This window comes from Nicotiana attenuata, chromosome 2 (genome assembly GCF_001879085.1).
Source record: "Nicotiana attenuata strain UT chromosome 2, NIATTr2, whole genome shotgun sequence".
NCBI classification, from domain to species: Eukaryota; Viridiplantae; Streptophyta; class Magnoliopsida; order Solanales; family Solanaceae; genus Nicotiana; species Nicotiana attenuata.
In genome coordinates this window covers 68,298,626-68,320,616 of record NC_031990.1, presented here as the reverse complement: position 1 = coordinate 68,320,616, position 21,991 = coordinate 68,298,626, and the positions used below count along the sequence as shown (strand labels likewise).

The window sequence follows — 21,991 nt, the reverse complement described above, 5'->3', positions numbered from 1 at the left end:
CTTTAGGGGATTTTTGTGATAGTGATATGCGGGAGAGTATGATGATAGAAAAAGTCAACTGGTTTTGAGTTTTTTCTGGGTGATTCTGTATTCTGGAGTTCAAAGAACAACCAATGTTACTCTCTCGACTTGTGAAGCTGAATATATAGCAGCAACATCATGTACATGTCATGCTATTTGGCTGAGAAGATTGTTGAAGGAGCTCAATTTACCACAAATTGAAGCTACATAAATTTGTATTGACAACAAATCCGCACAGGCACTCGCGAAGAATCCAGTGTATCATGATCGAAGCAAGCATATTGATACAAGGTATCACTTTATCAGAGAATGCATTGCCAAGAAGGAAGTCAAGCTGAAATATGTAAAGTCTCATGATCAAGCTGCGGATATCTTTACAAAGCCTCTCAAGTTTGAAGATTTTCAGAGATTGAGATCAATACTTGGAATGAAGAAGAAAAATCAAAATTAAGGGAGAGATTTGTAGAACCCATTTAATAAAGTAAAGAAAAGGAGAAAGTTGGCAACAAGCTGCAAATGCAACAAGTTGCAACCAGAAGCAAAACAAAGTTAGCAACAAGTTGATATGGACGGTAACAAGACGACAATTTGCAAATCTGCAAATTGCAAAGAATGATTTTGATTGGTTAATTTGGACGGCAACTTTGCCTATAAAAGGAAGTGTTCCGTTTCAGTTTTAAACACACCAAATCGAGAGAAGCAACAGAGAGTTAGAGAGAGTAATCCACAGATTGTAGTCTGTGAGATAAATAGTGAGTGGGAGTAATATTGTAGTGAGGTGTTTAAAATAAAGAGTGTTATTTCTTTCGAAGTTGTAGTAGTCTCTTGACACTACTAAGTTGTAATATTATAATGGTAATATTGCTCCGCTGGGGTATTGTATTTTATCCCGTTAAAATATTTGGTGTCGTTGTTACTCTCTTGTGTTATTATTATTTATCGTGGATATTATTCCTGGGCGGGATATTATTTTTTTATTCCCAACACTTTCTGCGTATTAATGTAAGAAATCCACAAATTAAGAAAATGATATATATATATATATATATATATATATATATATATATATATATATATATATATATGTTTTTGTCTTTCCATCAATGTATACCTTTGGGTGGCTTGTGAATGGTCTGGTCCAAGATCCACTTGTAACATTCCAATTTTCCAGTGTTTCTAGGGAATGTATGTCGATCTCTTGAGGCATATGGTTCTCAGCAATTGAGTAATATTTCTTTGCATGTTCAAATACATTAGTATTGCTCAGGTATTTGTCTATCACGCCAAACCTCAACTGCAAAGACATTACTACTCAAATCATCTATTGCCATCATTTAAATTTCAATTTAGTATCATCTATACATGCTCGCAGAGTGAAATAGAATGTGTTCCGAAGCATTTGTAGGAGTGTAGACTCTGATACTATGTAAGTAGAAAAATGAGCGGCCACAAATTAGCAATAGCTTGATAAAAAGAACCTACTAAAATGATAACAAAAGCGTTTGGCTAATTTTCATTCATTAGTTATGAACCTGTACTTAAATAAAAATTAATCCAACACCAAGACAAAATTTAGTTTACATGACATGGATATCTTATTTTTAAATGTCAAGCAAACCCAAATCTAACTAGTTCTTAAAATGCGTAGATGTATCACACCTCGTGTATTAGTACATATGACTGAACTCACCAACAACCATTATTACTATTGGTGGTAAATTTTAACAAAAGACAAGAAAGTGATTTTGTTGGCAAATATTACGATATTGTTGGCAGTTGCCCCAAACTTAGTATACGTAGGTTTTTTGTTGGAGTACTAATACATACCACATTTAGAAGGTACGCCAGTAAGACAGCAGGAGAATCGCCTTCAATAGCAGGAAGAAAACCTGGTTTTTTTCTATCCTTTTCCATTTTGTAAGTATCTGTTTGGACATGTTTGTTCTTGTACAATGTATTCCACCTGCCCCTAATTCTTGCATTTTTCTTCAAGTACAAAGCGTGAAGCATTCCTTCTCCCTCAACCCACATGTGGTTTGATTCACCAAATATAGATCTGGTCGATTTTAGCCCTCCAAACAGAGGGTTTGGGCCTGCAATAATGCTCCAAACCACATATATATAAGTGAACACTACGTGATACCATTGTTAAAAGCATATTTGTAAATACTGAGCTGTATTTGATCTTTCAAGTGAGTTATTGAAACACTGGTTTTCCCTCCCAAAAATTTTAACTAAGCTTTCACACACACACACAAAAAAAATGTTTATATCCAAACAAATTAAGTTTCAATTTCTATAATTTTTTAAAAATTCTTCTTCAAATACTTCTTTTCCTATCTTAACTCAAATATTGTCCAGACGCTTCGTAATTACTTTTTTGTAAAATGTTGATTGTTAAGCTCTACACACCTAAGGATTTGAACAATTATATTGAATTAGGTACATAAACTTTCTTTTTTCATCTTTTTCGCTAAATGGCATATTGTCAATCCATACAAAGATATGTATATCTCGTTTCAACACAGAATGAATCCGACGATACGTACGTACCATTTCTTATGTAAACACCCTCTGGAAAATCATCCGGAATCATTCCTTCAACTCTAGTTACTGACGTTGTAGCTTCTCCGATCTCTCCCACTGGTGCAAAATTACGCTGTAAAAATTAATTGCATATATTAGTGGTTCAAAAATCCCTCCTGTGTTAAGAAAGAAAGTTACAAGATATATGGTTCTGGTTCTCTTCTGTCCCGTTCCTTCAATCAAAGAAGAATCCATGCCCAGGGCTAGTTCCAGCGCATAGTCAGAGTCTTTCCTATGTGCCTAATAACGTTGACTTATCTTATTGCCATTCAATCTCTAAGGCGGGTTTCTGCTGAGAACGGAACAGTATTCATATCCAAAGGTGAACAAAGCCCTAGCTTCTAGAGTTAGCTGCTTTACCCATGCCAGAGAAGGGCTTACAGGGTGTATGTGGTTTTATCACATATTTTTCCTTGTTTGGTTGGTGAGTGAAAAATATTTTCTTGTGTTTGGATAGAGAGAACAAAATATTTTTTTAGAAAAATATTTTTGTATGTTACTTTCCTCACCCCCTCCTCCAAGTCCCCATATTTTCTTGCTCGCCCCCTCCCCCAAATACCAAACATTTTCATGACTCTACTTTCTTCAAGGAATTTAATTATTCTTCTAAAAATTCACACAAACCCAAATAAACTAATGTATTGCTTTACCATTTTACGCCAAAATAAGGTTAAAATTTGTGTTCCACAACTAAAAAGAAAATATTCTTTTTTTGGTTGAAAAAGAAAGTACTTTTTCGACAACATGAAAATAAAATACTCATTTTATTGAAATAAAAGAAAATATTTTTTCTATACTATGAAACGAAAATACTCATTTTGTTGAAATAAAAGAACATTTTTTACATCTTGAAAAGAAATAATTTTTTTTGTGAAATGAAAGAAAATATTTTTTCTATAAAAAGAAAGTGCTTTTTTTTCTTAAAGTGAAGAAAATACTTTTCTATGTCATGTAAAAGAAATACTCATGTGTTGAAACACAAAAAGAAAATCTATGTATAACATAAATAGAAAGTATTATTAATAATATTTTTATTTAGGGCGAGGATGGGGTGGGGGTGGGGTAGGTAGGCAGGGGTTGGGGTGGGTGGGATGGGGAATAGGGTGGGGCAAATTGAGAAGAAGGTTTGGAAAATATTTTCACTTCTCTTGGTAGGAAAAACATTTTCCTTGGAGGAAAATGAGTTCATAAGGAAAATATTTTTCAAAATATTTAAGCCAACCAAATATGAAAAAATTAAAAAGTATTTTCCGAAAAATATTTTCTTTCGTACCAAACACAGCCACAAAGAAAAAAGATGCACATGACTGGAAGCTATAGTTGCAATTGTCTTTTTTTTTTTTTTTTAACAGCGGATATTGACATTGGAAAATTACCTGAGATGGGAGTAATGGTTGGCCAACGAATTCAAATATGAAGTCAACAAAAGCATCCAATAATTTGCAAGAAGTCTTCTTGATAGCTTTTGTAACGTCCACGGAAATATTTGGAAACTGATCCAAGCCCCTCAATAATGGCTGTTCAAGTCCAAATGATGCAAGTTATGAGCTTGTCTTTAGCAAATTAGGTCGTCAATTTGATAACAGTAACCCAGAAAAGGATTTGAGAACAATGACCCATCTTAGCTAATTATACAACAGACCCGAATCTTCACACAAATAGCCGATCGAATTTACTGTTTATTTTTTCTAATCGATATATATAGATTGCACATTGATCATACACTGTTATACACATATTATGCATCCGTACTTTATTTTAATTTAAGCGGTTAGGTATATGACTATTTGAGTTAATTCTTCTTGTACTACATACATATTCATGGTCTTTTTTGTGTCCACATAAAGCAAAACGCGGAGGTGAAGTCAATAGTTAGGGGGATTTGGTTGTGACGTATTCACTCTTTTTTTGTTTTTTTACGTCCGAGGTGATGTGAGCAGGGACTGTAAACCGTTGAGAGTATAGCAAGCTGATGTGGCATTAGTTGGTTAGTGAATTAGTTAGGCCGGTGGTTAGCAAGTGAGTAAGTAACTTAACTAGAGTTAGTATTAGAGTCAGAATTAGTCGGTGATCTAGAACTCTAACATTCCTATATAAATCTGAGATGTAGCTCATTTGTGTATGTTGAAGAAATGAAAATCAATTAGACTTTCTCTCCAAGTTTTCTTCTTCTTCTTCTTCTCACTAGTTCAGTATGTGCTTCTGAGCTCAGCAATGGCGGAAGTTGATAACGAAGTTCCAGAAATATTAGGTCACAATCATCCTCTATTTTTGAACTCTAATGAAAATTCAAGAATAGTTTTAATCTCATTGCAGCTACGAGGTCCAGAGAATTACTTTGTGTGGAGCGCGCTATGAGGATTGCCATTTTAGGACAAAACAAGTTAGGGTTCACAGATGGCAAGTGCCAACGAGAGAATTACGGTCCAACTCTAGTGGATCTTTGGGACAGATGCAATGCGATAATACTGTTGTGGATAATGAATTGTGTTTCTCTAGAATTACTCAGTGGAATTGTTTATTCTTCAAATGCTAATGTTGTGTGTAATACTCTAAAAGAGAGGTTCGACAAGGTTGATCTCTCCAGAATTTTTCAGATTCACAAAAGCATTGACACAATAAATCAAGGTACTAGCTCAATCTCCTCATATCTTTCAAAATTACGTCTACTGTTGGCGGAATTTGATAGTCTAGCACCAATTCCTGGTGTGACTGTGAGAAGTCTCGTGAATTTGTTGTGTTTATGGAGATATTGAAGCTTCTACAATTTCTCATGGGACTTAATGAGTCATATGAAGAAGCGAGAAGTCAGTTGTTAATGATGATCTCTTCTCCCTCTATTAACAAAGCTTATTCGATGATAGATAGATAGTTGACACTAGGGCTACTAATCAGATGGTAGCAAACTCTACTCTATTGAATAAACTGGATAGAGACCCTAACCTAAAAGGTGGAAAAGTACATCTACCAACTAGTAATGTGGTATCTATATCAAATACAGGAACATCTATCATATTCAGAAACCAAGAGATTCAGAATGTTCTAAACTTTCATATTCAGTGTGTTCACTTGCAAAACAGCCTAAACTTTCATTTCCCACAAGTATATTCAAATAAACATTTTCAACTAGTACATGGTGATGTTTAGGGTCCATATAGAGTGCCTACACATGATGGTAAGAGGTACTTTCTAGCACTAGTAGATGATTTTTCCAGGTACACCCGGATATTCTTGTTGAACAATAAAGCTGAAACTATTGTTGTTATGAGATAGTTCTTAGCTATGGTAAAGAACATTTTCAACTCTAATATTCAAATTCTGAGAACATATAATGGATGAGGTTTTTTCACTCTCAGTTTGATGAATTAGTTAAGGAAAATGGCATGATGCACCAAAGTTCCTGTGTCATCACACCTTAGCAAAATGGTGTGATAGAAAGGAAATATAGATCAATTTTGAATGTTGCTAGATCACTGAGGTTTCAAGGGGAAGTACTTGTGAAGTTCTGGGGGGAATGCGTGTCTACAACTGTATATCTTCTTAACAGACTACCTTATGTTATTCTACAAGACAAATCATCCTTTGAACAACTGCACTTACACCCTCCAGGTACTGATCACTTGAGGGTCTTTGGTTGTCTTGCATATGCATCAAGTCCAAATGTCACTGATAAGTTGTCAGCCAAGGTTATTCCAGCAGTCCTAAGGGGATATTCATCTACTCAAAAGGTCTATAAACTTTATGATTTGCATGCTAAAACATTCTTTGTCAGCAAGAATGTGGTTTTCAAAGAAGACTTGTTTCCTTTTAAATATTTCACACCCTCTACATCACACCTATTCCAGTCTTAGAACCCATCATCCATACTCAGTCCCTACCAGCCTTATAACACTATGACTCTCACTCTACTCAAGTGGAAGGAGATACAAGTTCATCTTAGTCCTTCAATGCCCTCTAATACTGCAGATCAACCTAATGTGGGATTCGATACTGTAGAGCAGCCTAGTGTTTCACATGCTCCTTGTGATATAGGAGTTGATAACTCTGTTATTAGTCTTGATCCTGCTACTACAGAACATCCAAGTGATCTAGAACTGTGAAGCAACCTCTTTGGTTACAAGATTATGTTACTACTAAGGTTTCCAACTGTATCTATCCTATCTCTTCTTATGTCAGTTATGATTAACTTACCTCTTCCTACAAGAAATCCTTGAACTCTTACTCTTCTACCTTGGATCCTTCCACATTCAAGGAAGCTGCTGTAGATCCAAAGTGGATTGAAGCAATGAGACTAGAGATAACTGCTTTTGAGGAGAACAACACATGGAGTTTAGTGGATCTTCCTGAAGGCAAAACTCCCATTGGGTGCAAAATGGGTGTTCAAAGTCAAATATAAATCATCGGGAGAAGTGGAAAGGTATAAAGCATGCTTAGTGGCAAAAGGATACAGTCAACAAGAAGGACTGGATTACAAAGAAACATTTTCATCAGTGGCTAAAATGGTTACTGTCAGATCAGTGGTAGCTGTGGCTGCATCCAAAAATTGGTTCATCTATCAAATGGATGTCCAAAATGCCTTCTTAGAAGGTGATCTCTTAGAAGAAGTCTACATGTCTATTCTAGATGGATTTGTTAGACATGGGGAGATTAAGAAAGTCTGCAAATTACACAAACCACTGTATGGTATGAAACAAGCACCAAGACAGTGGAATCTGAAACTGATTGAAGCCCTGCACCAGTTGAGCTTTGTTCAAAGTCAATTTGATTACTCACTATTCACATAGAAGCTAGGCAGTGATATAATTGTGATTCTAATATATTTTGATGATGTAATCATCACACGTAGTAGTCATGAGCTGCTGATCAAGACAAGGAAAGACCTACAGAAGAAGTTTAAAATGAAGGACCTTGGAGATCTTACATTTTTCCTAGGCATTGAGTTTTCCAGATCAAAGAAGGGCATATATATGTGTCAAAGGAAGTACACGTTGGAGCTAGTATGAGAACTTTGTGAACGCTACTGTGTTAAAACATAAAATCAGAAAGACTGTTAGAAGAAAAAAAAACTGGGAAAACAGTAAAGTATAAAAGATATTCCGAGTCCATAATTTGCTTGTGCGTCCTTAAGGAATTTTAACCCCCTCACACGTTGCCAAGGTAATGGATTAAATCCTCCCAGGATGAAACGGAATAAACCCTCCTGCAACAGTGGCAATGCAAACTGCAGGATACCAACGAACTCAAAGAACGGAGCAAAATCACACTTACGAATTTAGAAGAGATTCTACGAAATAGAATGCAGGATTTTCAGAAAGAAGGAAGTTCTGTAATTTTTCAGTGTATCGAAAATGCAGCCATGCCTCAAAATTTATAGGCAATTATCGGAAGAGGTGTGATGTCTGTTCAGGAAAAATGTCTGTTCAGAAGGGAAAAATTAACGTTCAGCGTTTTTGGATTTCAGATTTCAGTTAATTTCGTTAATTAACTGACTGGCTTTTAATTAATTAAATAAATTTTTTCCAAAAAATAATCTTATCGATCGATCATTTTCCAAATCCAAATCCAAATCCAAATTCAAATCCAAATCCAAAGCCAAAGCCGAGCCGAGCGAGCGACGACGACGACGCGAGGGTTCTTTCTCTTCAACTCTTTTAAGAGCTCTAAGAAGTGATCCTATATATATACACACAAATGTAGTTGTCCCTCACCAATGAAGGACAAAATAAAATGGAGGGAAATGGCTGTAACAAGAATGATCATCGATGAAAGCTGTGTGATTTGCAAGTAAGGATTAATTGCATCTGGATAAGTAGGTTTCCCTTTGAACTTTCCGTAGTGAACATATGTTGGATATACTCGGTCAATCGGTAGATTTGATATCTTTGAACTGTCGAACTTTAGTGTATACCTAGACAACCATATGTCACACAACCAACCCTTAACCGTCTTTTGGTTCTCATTGTTGTGTTCGTTTCAGCCATGAACACCGCCTGGTTTCATAAGTGCGTAGAGAATTGGCCTTACAGAATTCTCATTGAAGCGGCTTCCACTTCACACTTACATAGGTGATTCCTAAACGTGTAATCCTTTAGATTGACACTATTTGATAAATACCACATCAAACTTAGGTAATTATTAAAGAACGTGTAAAGTTCTATCCTTGTTACTGAACATTGTCTTCATCACGAGAATGGACCAAAGATTTTACTTTGACAATGTTGAACCGGTCAATCACAACTTTGTTTGAGCTCCTTGAACCTAGATCTCGAAATATCCAAAATTCTAGGTAGAGTTACCGCCATGTTGACTTGTTCTCGGCCATAGTCCCATTCCCTTAGATGATTTCTCAACTCCCTCTCTAGTTAAGCCTTTTGTAAGCGGATCCGCCACATTATCCTTTGATCTTACATAATCAATAGTGATATTCCACTAGAAAGTAGTTGTCTAACGGTGTTATGTCTTCGTCGTATATGACGAGACTTTCCGTTATACATAACGCTCCTTGCCCGTCCTATTGCAGCCTCACTATCGCAATGTATGCAAATAGGAGCCAAAGGTTTTGGCCAGAACGGAATGTCTTCTAAGAAATTTCGAAGCCATTCAGCTTCTTCACCGGCTTTATCCAAAGCTATAAACTCTGATTCCATTGTAGAGCGAGCAATGCATGTCTGTTTGGAAGACTTCCAAGATACTGCTCCTCCACCAACAGTAAAAACATATCCACTTGTGGACTTTGTTTCTGTTGAGCCGGTTATCCAATTTGCATCACTATATCCTTCGATAACCGCAGGATATTTATTATAGTGCAAAGCGTAGTCTTGGGTATATTCCAAATATCCCAGAACTCGTTTCATTGCCACCCAGTGATGTTTGTTGGGATTACTTGTGAATCGACTAAGTTTACTTATTGCACAAGCTATATCAGGTCGTGTACAGTTCATGATGTACATTAAGCTTCCCAACACACGAGCATACTCCAATTGAGACGTACTTTCACCTTTATTCTTTATAAGATGATGATTTAAGTCAATTGGAGTTCTTGCACTTCTAAATTCCAAGTGTTTGAATTTTTCAAGTACCATTTTCACGTAATGTGATTGAGACAAAGCTAGACCCTGAGGAGTCCTCTGGATTTTAATTCCTAGAATTACATTGGCAACTCCTAAGTCTTTCATATCAAACTTACTAGCAAGCATGCGTTTAGTAGCTTGAATGTCGGCAATGTCTTTGCTCATTATTAGCATATCATCAACATATAAGCAAACAATGACTATATAATTTGGAACGTTCTTAATGTAAACACATTTATCACATTCATTAATCTTAAAGCCATTCGCCGGTATACTGTGATCCAGATCCAGGAAGGGCCAGACATGAATCGGAAAGAGTCACTTTCCTCAACATTGTTTGGTCAAATTTCGCATGCCATTGCTTGGGTGCTTGTTTTAGTCCATAAAGGGACTTAACAAGTCGACACACCTTCTTTTCTTTTTCCGGAACCACAAACCCTTCAGGTTGGTTCATGTAAATTTCTTCCTCTAGATCACCATTTAAGAAGGCTGTTTTTACATCCATTTGATGGATTTGAAGACCATACAATGCGGCTAACGCTATTAACATCCGAATGGATGTAATTCTTGTTACCGGCGAGTATGTGTCAAAATAGTCAAGACCTTCTCGCTGTCTAAATCCTTTGACAACAAGTCTTGCCTTGTATTTGTCAATAGTACCATCGTCTTTCATTTTCTTCTTGAAAATCCATTTAGAACCCAATGTTTTGTTACCTGGAGGAAGATCAACCAATTCCCAGGTATGGTTGCTCAACATGGATTCTATTTCACTATTGACAGCTTCTTTCCAATATTGTGCTTCTGAGGAAGATATTGCTTCCTTGAAGGTACGAGGCTCATTTTCTAGCAAGAAAGTCAGAAAATCTGGACCGAATGAAGTAGATGTCCGTTGACGTTTAATTCTTCTCGGATTTTCCTCATTAGGCATACCATCTGTTATTTTCTCCCGAGGTCGTTTTGACTTTTTGTAGGTCACTTCACTTTCCTTTTTATACGGATAAATAGTTTCAAAGAATTCAGCTTTATCTGATTCTATTATCGTATTAACGTGAATCTCAGGATTTTCTGACTTATGAACCAGAAAACGATATGCCTTGCTATTGGTTACATATCCAATAAATACACAATCAACCGTTTTTGGACCTATCTTAACCCTTTTAGGTTTAGGAACTTGTACCTTAGCTAAACACCCCCACACTTTGAAGTATTTCAAGCTGGGCTTCCTTCCTTTCCATTTTTCATAAGGAATGGACTGTGTTTTACTATGAGGTACACGGTTGATTATTCGGTTAGCTGTAAGTATAGCTTCCCCCCACAAGTTCTGTGGTAAACCAGAACTTATCAACAACGCATTCATCATCTCTTTCAACGTTCGATTCTTTCTCTCCGCAATTTCATTAGATTGTGGAGAGTAAGGGGCAGTTGTTTGGTGAATAATGCCATTTTCCAAATATATTTCTTCAAAAGGAGATTCATATTCGCCACCCCTATCACTCTTATCATTTTGATCTTTTTGTTTAGTTGTGTTTCAACTTCACTCTTGTATTGCTTGAAAGCATCAATTGCCTCATCTTTACTATTAAGTAAATAAACATAGCAATATCCCGTGCTATCGTCAATAAAAGTAATAAAATACTTTTTCCCACCGCGAGATGGTGTTGACTTCATGTCGCAAATATCTGTGTGAATTAAGTCTAAAGGACTTGAATTCCTTTCAACGGACTTATAAGGATGCTTAGCATACTTTGATTCCACACATATTTGACATTTGAAATTAATGCAATCAAATTTTGGCAATACTTCTAAATTTATCATTTTTCGCAATGTTTTGAAGTTGACGTGACCTAAGCATGAATGCCATAAAGTGTTTGACTCAAGTAAGTAAGAAGAAGCATTAACTTTATTAATAGGAACTGCTATTACATTTAGCTTAAAAATGCCCTCATTCAGATAACCTTTTCCTACATACACATCATTCTTACTTAGTACAACACTATTAGAAACAAAAATACATTTGAATCCATTCTTGACAAGAAGTGAGGTAGACACAAGATTCTTGCGAATTTCTGGAACATGGAGAACTTGGTTTAGAGTCACTATTTTTTCCGACGTCATCTTCAACGCAATCTTGCCAACTCCTTCAATTTTGGCTGTACACGAATTTCCCATGAAAATTGTCTCGTCGGGTCCTGCGGAGGCATAAGAAGAAAATAACTCCTTGTTAACACAAACATGGCGGGTGGCTCCAGAATCTATCCACCATTCTTTAGGATTTCCTACCAAGTTGCATTCAGACAACATGACACACAAGTCCTCCATTTCTTCAGCATTTTCAACCATGTTAGCTTGATTCTTCTTCTTCTTATCATTCTTTGGTGCACGACAATCCACGGCCTTATGCCCAGATTTTCCACAGTTGTGGCAATTACCCTTGAACTTTTTCTTGCTTGGGTAATTCTTTGGTCCAGAAGCCTTCTTTCTCTTCTTATTTTGTGGCGCCTCCTCAACAATTTAGCCCTTATTATTGTCGAGTTTTCACGTGACTTCTTTTCAGCATTTTTGTTGTCTTCTTCTATCCTCAGACGAACAATCAAGTCTTCAAGTGTCATCTCCTTCCGCTTGTGTTTTAGATAGTTCTTAAAGTCCTTCCACAACAGAGGTAACTTCTCAATGAAAGCGGCGACTTGAAAGGCCTCATTTATGACCATACCTTCAATAATAAATTCATAATTAATAACAAGATAAATCTTATTAATAAAATTATTGATTCGGGTCATACCTTCAGCAAGGAGGTCATGCACAATGACTTGTAATTCTTGGACTTGAGTTATGACCGACCTAGTGTCAATCATCTTCAAATCCAAAAATCTTGCAGCCACGAACTTCTTAAGTCCGGCATCCTCAGTCTTGACTTCTCTCAAGCGCATTCCATAATGCTTTTGAAGTTTCCATGACACTATAGGTATTGTACAAGCTATCTTCCAAACAACTCAAAATGTAGTTTTTGCACAAGAAATCAGAATGTTTCCATGCTTCGGTTACAACAAATCGTTCGTCATCCGGAGTGCCTTCAGCCATGACCGGAGGATCCTCCTTGATAAATACGCTGCAAACTCAACGTAGTAAGATAGAAGAGCATCTTCATTTGCCAACGTTTGAAGTCAATACCGAAAAACTTTCCGGGTTTTTCTGCTGGTGCCATAGCATGAGCAGGAGTTGAACGGCTTGACGAGGCAGCAACACTCGTAACAGTAGCACCCGTTCCCGCATCATTTCCATTAGTTTGGTTTTAATTCGTCATTTTTCTATAGAGTTGGAAACAAAACAGAACTTTGTTAAATCAGTGAAGTTTTGATATCTTCAAACTGAATACCAAACCAAACATACAACACGTAACAATAGTGAAGTTCTTATATACTTCAAACCCGTACGTTTATTATTCCGGTAAAGTTTTGATATACTTTAAACCAGACAGAACAATTATTGGAGTATAAAGCACGAAGGCTTTAGTCTCCAAACCAGTATACAAAATATAGATAACAGTTTAATATATATTTGAACACAGAAACGTTAGATAAAATTTCTTAAGCTTGTGAACGCTACTGTGTTAAAACACAAAATCAGAAAGACTGTTAGAAGAAAAAAAACTGGGAAAACAGTAAAGTATAAAAGATATTCCGAGTCCACAATTTGCTTGTGCGTCCTTAAGGAATTTTAACCCCCTCACACGTTGCCAAGGTAATGGATTAAATCCTCCCAGGATGAAACAGAATAAACCTTCCTGCAACAGTGGCAATACAAACTGCAGGATACCAACGAACTCAAAAAACGGAGCAAAATCACACTTACGAATTTAGAAGAGATTCTGCGAAATAGAATGCAGGATTTTCAGAAGGAAGGAAGTTCTGTAATTTTTCAGTGTATCGAAAATGCAGCCATGCCTCAGAATTTATAGGCAATTATCGGAAGAGGTGTGATGTCTGTTCAGGAAAAGTGTCTGTTCAGAAGGGAAAAATTAACGTTCAACGTTTTTGGATTTCAGATTTCAGTTAATTTCGTTAATTAACTGACTGACTTTTAATTAATTATTAAATAATTAATTAAATAAATTTTGTCCAAAAAATAATCTTATCGATCATTTGACAAATCCAAATCCAAACCCAAACCCAAACCCAAACCCAAAGCCGAGCCGAGCGAGCGACGACGACGGCGCGAGGATTCATTCTCTTCAACTCCTTTTAAGAGCTCTAAGAAGTGATCCTATATATATACACACAAATCTAGTTGTCCCTCACCAATGAGGGACAAAGTTCAAGACAAAAGCTCACTTCATTCAAATTTTCATTTCCCTCCATTTTATTTCCCACCAATTCCAATTCACACTCTTAGACTTTTAAAGCCCAATGCTTAAAGTCTTTAAAGCCCAATGCTTAAAGTCCAACAATCCCCCACATGAATGGGAATGGCTGTAACAAGAATGATCATAGATGAAAGCTGTGTGATTTGCAAGTAAGGATTAATTGCATCTGGATAAGTAGGTTTCCCTTTGAACTTTCCGNCTTGAGGGGGAGTGTTGAGAGTATAGCAAGCTGATGTGACATTAGTTGGTTAGTGAGTTAGTTAAGCAAGTGGTTAGCAAGTGAGTTAGTAACTTAACTAGAGTTAGTATTAGAGTTAGAATTAGTCGGTGATCTAGAACTCTAACATTTGTGTGTGTATATATATATATATATATATATATATATATATATATATATATATATATATGCGCGCATGCATACTGCCGTTTGACATACAAATGCATACTTTCATGGATCGATCGACATAATTTTAACTTGGTTTTGATATTTTTGGTATTGAATTTATTATATTTCTAAAATAATAAGTTGATATCAAATATTTACTGAAATTTTGATAGATTTTCACATATACGTCATGCTCTATGTTGAAAATATTGAGTTTGGACGAGTCATTTGGCGAAGGTCTAGATTCGCCCCTGCATACATTTTATATAAATATACACATCTACCTATTTGTAATATTTCTAACCTGTGACATATATAAGAGTAGTATGTAGTTAATAACATCCAGGGACTCAAGGGTGCAAATTCATAAGTAATAAGCATAAAAAATTATGCTTTGGCAGATGACATAAAAGTGTTTGTTTGAGAAGACGAAATGTCGAATTTTTTGCATGGATCAGAACTTATTGGATATGTAAATAACCGAATTGTGTTGAATTTTGAAATTAAAGTGAAAGAGTAATAGCCCGTTTGGCCAAGCTGTAAAAATCAGCTTATTTTGAGAAATACTTTTTTTCAAAAGTATTTTTCTCAAAAGTACTTTTGGTAAGAAGCAGTTTGTGTTTGGCTAATTAGTTTGAAAAACACTTCTGAGCAGCAATTAGTGTTTGGCCAAGCTTTAAAAAACTGCTTCTAAGTGTATTTTTCTCAAAAGTGCTTCTCAAAAAAGTGCTTTTGGAGAGAAGTTACTTTTTTCTGCTTCTCCAAAACTGCTTGTTTCTCTTCAAAAGCACAGTTTTTCCTTATAGAAGCTTGGCCAAATACCTCAATTTTTGGCCAAAAGTATTTTTAACAAAAAAAATACTTTTGACCAAAAATAAACTTGGCCAAACAAGCTATAAGAAAAGAATGTGTAAGCACTCCAGCACAATAATGACTAACAGAGAGAATCTGGACAGTGCATGCCCCCATATGTGACTAATCAAATACGTTAGTCAAAGTAACCAAGTTGCTTTAATATTTTACACTTAGTTAATGTGCTCGAAAAATGTGCCAGAGACATAGTACTAGTATTCTTTCTATTCAATATGATTCATTTTTCTTTAGAGTCCGTTTGGAAGTATCTTTGAACTTCACATTCTACTCTTAATAAAATAATTTGAGTCAAATAAATATTTATAATTTGGTTTAGATTTTTTTTTTAAAAACTTAATTTTCATGGCCAGTCAAAATAGTGTCACATAAAATGGAAATGGAATGGAGGGAGTTTTTACAAAAAGGAATACTAGTTTTTATGATGAATATATAAGAGGGTGTTTGCATTTGCTTTTAAATTGGCAAAATCAGCTTTTAAACTCTTTTTTGAGTTTTTTAGTGTTTGTCAAAGTCAAAAAATAAAAACTGCTTAAAACAAGTCAAAAGCAAGAAGACGACCCTAACTTATTGCTTTTTAGGTAAAAAATATTTCTGCTTTAAAACCACTATTTTTAAGCCAATGCAAACGGCTCTAAAGCTTATCCAGAAAACGTCACAGAAAATGTTGAAGTAAGAGGAAAGTTTACCTTGAAACTAGTTGAGAGTGGATTACTGAAATGCTCAATTTTCTGCGGAAGTGAAGGCCTCTGCGGCGAAGAGCATTTGTTCACTTGAAGTGCATAACTATAAGCAGCCATCTCTCTTCCAAGCTAGAGCCTAGAAATAATAATAATGCAACACTATGTACTATATGTCTTAATGCCTAAAAAGGGCAAACAAGAAAAAGAAATAGACAATGTGTTAAGAGTTAGGGATATTTATAGATAGTTGCGGAATAGAAAGTGACAACTAATATGACCAGACTCTAGTTGAGGAGTCCGAAACTTTTTTGACGATTTTTTGAACAAAAAGCATATTTTTAATGCTAAAAAAAAAAGTTACACAAATAGGTATTTCGCAGTATTATACTGCGAATTACTTTAACAGAAATTTAGCCGATACTGCGAATTATAAATTTTTTTTTTTAACTAATTCGTAGTATAATACTGCGAATTATTAAAAAAAAAATTTTTTTTTACTAATTCGCAGTACTAGTACTGCGAATTATTTAAAAAAAAAAAATTTGACTAATTCGCAGTACCTTTATTAATTTGGCCCCACCAATTAACTGACATAACAATAATTCAAACACATCAATTAAAGAGAGTCGCCACCTAATTATTTTAACGGTGAATTAGGACACCAATTATAGCTAAGTAATGCTTAAAATTAACTCAATTTTATGATTTGCTTAACTTAGAAATTCTAGGTAAGGGTTCTAATTAATCATATACGGAAGGTTATTAAGGCACCCTCTATGATCTGCTAATTACGATTAATCGGCCAAACTTAAGTTAATTAATACTAATTATAAATTTAATTGTGTTTTAGAGAATCAAATTCACTCAAAAAATCACCGCTGAAAACATTTGTCTTTGTCTTAAGGAAAAATGATTTGGACTTACATTGTTAAGAAACTGTTTTTTGTCCAAAGTGGATCGTCCTAAAGTCAACTTTAAGTTGTTAAAACCAAACCTCAAATATTAGACAAATTATTTCAGAAATGTTTTTAAAGAAAGCAAACAAAGTTGATTTGAATATTTGAAAGAGTAAGAGTAAAATCGTAGACGATAACTACAGTGTGTTAGGAATACTATTAGAAGAAATTTCAATGTTATTATTACCTTAATGATTTTAATAAATAGCATCTAATACTTATTAAGATTCTAAAGAGATTCAATTAAGTGTAATTACCTATGTGATAAATAAGTACTTTCACTAAGAAAATAAAATCTGCTCAATTAAACAAGACCCATCTAGGATATAATAAACTCAGACTTTAGCAACCAATAACACAACCAAAATAAAATTAGTTAATTGTGAAAAAGATGAAACCCATGTGAAAAAAATTGCTTTCTTGTAGAAAAATTTAATAATTAATTCGCAGTATAGTACTACGTTTTATGTGTTTGAATTATTGTTATGTCAGTTAATTGGTGGGGCCGCTAGTCAAATTTTTTTTTAAATAATTCGCAGTACTGTACTGCGAATTAGTGCATTTTTTTTAATAATCAGTATTATACTGCGAATTAGTTAAATTTTTTTTAATAATTCGCAGTATAATACTGCGAATTATTAAATTTTTTTTTTATAATTCGCAGTATTATACTGCGAATTACTTTAACGGCTAAATTTTCGTTAAAGTAATTCGCAGTATAATACTGCGAAATACCTATTTGTGTAACTTTTTTTTTAGCATTAAAAATGTGTTTTTTGTCCAAAAAATCATCAAAAAAGTTTCGGACTCTTGACATAGGTCAGATTGAAGTTTATGAGTTTTAAATTTATCACAGAACTTATAGCTTGTTTTAGTAGCTCCACCCTTATACATAGTAGTTATGATATGATTGATAAGGTAAATTTGGGGAGTTCGGAACCCATTGTTATTTTTTTGGACTCAAAGTACATTAATAAGTGTAAAAAAATATTACCTTTCTATATATAACGTCAAAATACAAGATGCTATACCTTAACGGTAACTTTTACCGTTAAGGTATAGCGTATTGTATTTGGACGCTATATAGCCTGACGATTTGACTGACATATATAACTTTTTAAATTTATACGCTATACATATAGCATAAAAAAATGCTATAACCAAGGAAGTTGACAAGAAAGTGTAAAATGAACAAATTGCTCTTTTTCCCTTTTTTGCCACCCTTTATGATTACTTGCTGACACTTGCTTTAGTGGGTGAATTGTGGCGTGATTAAGATATGTATTGCCATTTCTTGCTACTTGCTAATTATTTATGCTCTTCTTGCTACTTGCTAATTAATTATGTTTTTCTTGCATTATGAATCTATTATTGGTGGATATAAAGAGGTGCTCCTTATTCCTCAAATCGAGGTCCAAATCCCCAAAAACTATAAATTCTAAGTTCTACCAAAAAACACCCATTTCTCCCATGAAAACCTTTGATTTTGAATTGAAAACATGTAAAAAGATGTTATAGATTGAAGAAAATGAGTTAGAAATGACTTACAATTGATTTAGAGAAGAACTTTTCTTTGAAAAATCGCCCAAGAGAGCTTAGGGTTTGAGAGAGTTTCAAAAATGAAGAGATTTCGTCTAAGTTATAATTTGCACAGGTGCAGATATCGCATTTGCGAAGTCAGGTTCGCAAATGCGAACTTGCAAATGTGGCCCAGGCTTCGCAAATGCGAAGGTAGGCCTGCCCTTGCTTTCTTCGCAAATGCGAACAACTGTTCGCAATTGCGGTACCTGCTAAGGTCGTTTGCGACATTGAGCCTCGCAAATGCGAAGGTCTCCCTGCCCAGCCCATCTTCGCAATTGCAATGTTTCTTCGCAAATGCGAGCTCGCAATTGCGAGCCAGGCTTCGCAATTGCGAAGCGTGCAGACCTGCAACATACCAACAGTCTTCCTAAGTCCAATTTCACTCCGTGGCCTATCCAAAACTAACCCGAGCTCACGGGACTGTAAACCAAAAATGCAAGCAAGTCCAAAAATATCATACGGACTTGCTCGTGCGATCAAATCATCAAAATAACATCAACAACTATGAATTAAACCTCAAATTCATGAAATCACTCATGAACATCAAAATTTCTATTTTCTCAAATAAAGGTCCGATTTATACTAAACAAACTCCAATTTTTACCAAAATTCATAGATTCAACTTAATTATTATATAAGACTTTTACCGGGCTCCGGAACCAAAATACGGGTCCGATACCATCAACTTCAAACATTTCCAAAAACTCATATAATTTCAGTTAAACAATTTCTTTCAAAAAATTAGTTCTGGGGCTTGGGACCTCGAAATTCGATTCCGGGCATACGCCCAAGTCCATTATTTTATTATGGACCCTACGAGACCGTCGGATCACGGGTAGGGGTGTGCATTCGATTTATCGATTCAATTTTGACCCTTATCGATAATTACTTATCGATTTGATTTGTACATATGCTTATCGTTATCGTTTCAATAAGGTTTTGATTTTTTCGATTTCGATTTATCGATTTTTGGGGCTTATCGATTCGGTTATCGACTACACCAATAAGAAAATTTGCGGGATTCCACGAAAAGTATATCGCTATAAACACGCCTAACTAATATGGACAAAAAGAAGCTAAAATAAGATGAACAACGTTTATAACATAAAAATTTTGTCAACAAGCACATGCAACGAAACTAAAGTAAGGGATCAAACGTATGCCACCAACACTCCAACGGTATAAAAAAAAGAATACATCATCACGGCTAATTTTGTTTTCCATTAGTTTGAACTTCCTTCCCTTGAGCTTTAAATATGATCATTCCTTAAATGTGGTAGAGGAAATAATAGGGTTAGGGACTTATGGTAAAGGAAAGGGTATTATAGAATAAGGGTTAAAAAAAAATTATAATTTTATCTTTTTAGTATATCTTATCGATTATCGATAAACCAATAACCGAAGAGGACAAAATCAAAATCGAAATTGATAACTCGATAAGGAAAATTTTGAAATCGAAATCAAAATCGATAAATCGATAAACCGATATCGATAAACCGATAACAAATAATCGATTCGATTTATCGATAAACCCATTCGAATGCACACCCCTAATTACGGGTCTGGGTTCGTTTATCAAAAATATTAACCAAAGTCAACTTTAATCAATTTTAAAGGCCAATTTCCTTATTTTACTTAGATTTCACATAAAAGCTTACCGGAAACGCACCCGGACTGTGCTCGCAAATCGAGGTGAGACAAAAAGAGGTTTTAAGGCATTGTAACACAAAATTAACTTCCAAAATGAGTGATGAACTTTTGGGTCATCACATTTTCCACCTCTAAAATAATCGTTCGTCCTCGAACGGACATAAGAAAAGTACCTGGGTCAGAGAAAAGATGGGGATATCGGCTCCGCATATCGGACTCGGACTCCCAGGTCACTGCCTCAACAGGCTGACCTCTCCACTGAACACGAACAGAAGAAAAACTCTTCGATCTCAACTGACGAACCTGCTGGTCTAGAATAGCTACCGGCTCCTCCTCATAGGACAAGTCCTTGTTCAACTGGACAGTGCTGAAGTCTAACACGTGGGATGGATCGCCGTGATACTTCCGAAGCATGGACACATGAAACACTGGATGCATGGCTGATAAACTCGGTGGTAACGCAAGTCTGTAAGCCACCTCTCCCACTCGATCAAGAATTTCAAAAGGACCAATGAATCTAGGGCTTAGCTTGCCCTTTTTTCTGTGACGACCCGACCAGTTACCTCATAAGTTACCACTCCGTTTCCCCTAATTCTGCTTCTTTATGCTTCGTTATCCATATTTTGTGGTATCGGGTTGGTCGGATCGAGTCTGGAATGATTTCGGTAAGGTTTGAGGCACTTAGTCTCTTTTAAGAAGGTTTAAGTTGGAAAAGTCAACCGGATGTTGACTTATGTGTTAGAGGGCTCGGATGTGAGTTCTGATGGTTTGGTTAGCTTCGGGAGGTGATTTATGACTTAGGAGTGTGATCGAAATGGATTTTGGAGGTCCGGAGTAGAATTAGGCTTGAATTGGCGAAGTTGATATTTTGGCGATTTCCGGTTGATAGGCGAGATTTTGAATTAGGGGTCAGAATGGAATTTCGAGAGTTGCAGTAGCTTCGTTGTGTCATTTGGGATGTGTGTGCAAAATTTCAGGTCATTTGGATGTGGTTTAGATGTGTTTTTGATCAAAAGCGTATTTCGGAAGATTTTAGAAAACTTAGGCTTGAATCCGAGGTGATTTGGTAGATTTGATGTTGTTTGAGGTATTTTGACGATTGGAATAAGTTTGAATAAGGCATTGGATTATGTTCGTGCTTTTGGTTGAGGTCCCGGGGGCCTCGGGGTAATTTCGGATGATTAACGGAAAGATTTGAGACTTGAGAGAATTCATAAAAATTTGCTGCTTCTGGTGTTTTCGCACCTGTGGTTTTGGGGACCGCAGGTGCGGCATCGCACATGCGGGATAAGAACCGCAGAAGTGGTTTTGGGAGAGAAAGACTGGAACCGCATGTCACGCCCCGAACTTGGAGGGCGAGACCGGCACCTAGAGCCTCACCTATCCTTGCACAGCTTGCAACTAAGGGACTCTGAACATATGATGTCATACTTTTTGCCATGGGCCACATTGCAAGACGACAGCGAATGCTGACTAAATATCAATATAAAACTTGACCGACAAGGCCGTCATATTTATTACAGCTGACAAACCAACCAAATATACATACAAGGCCTGAAAGCCCAACATACTGCACTAACTAACAAGATATGTCTACAAGCCTCTACTAATGGATATAGTGTGATCGAAACTACTCTCCGACCTACTCATGACATATATACGTATATATACAAGATATACATAAGGCTCTAGACCCGGAAACTCCGAAAGGCATGGAGCTTACTGATCAAGCTGAACTCGGGAAACACTTATTGAAGAGGCCTACACGTCTGTCTGTCTGACCTGCACGCATGAAATGCAGCGCCCCAGAAAAGGGACGTCAGTACGAA

The 21,991-nt window shown here is 35.8% G+C and overlaps 1 protein-coding gene across 2 annotated transcripts in view; it reads right to left on the bottom strand.

The window, feature by feature from the left end:
- The window catches only part of LOC109211999 (carotenoid 9,10(9',10')-cleavage dioxygenase 1-like), a 25,420-nt gene extending 9,221 nt beyond the window's left edge, over positions 1–16,199 (bottom strand). The window contains exons 1-5 of one of the 2 annotated variants that reach the window (XM_019375606.1): positions 15,982–16,199; positions 3,984–4,124; positions 2,575–2,680; positions 1,849–2,114; positions 1,133–1,315 (exon numbers count right to left, since the gene is read on the bottom strand). In XM_019375606.1, the coding sequence (XP_019231151.1) occupies positions 1,133–1,315; positions 1,849–2,114; positions 2,575–2,680; positions 3,984–4,124; positions 15,982–16,092 (807 nt within the window). In that variant the 5' untranslated portion in view covers positions 16,093–16,199. The remainder of the gene's footprint in view (positions 1–1,132; positions 1,316–1,848; positions 2,115–2,574; positions 2,681–3,983; positions 4,125–15,981) is intronic. The other variant, XM_019375615.1, reaches the window with a different exon arrangement.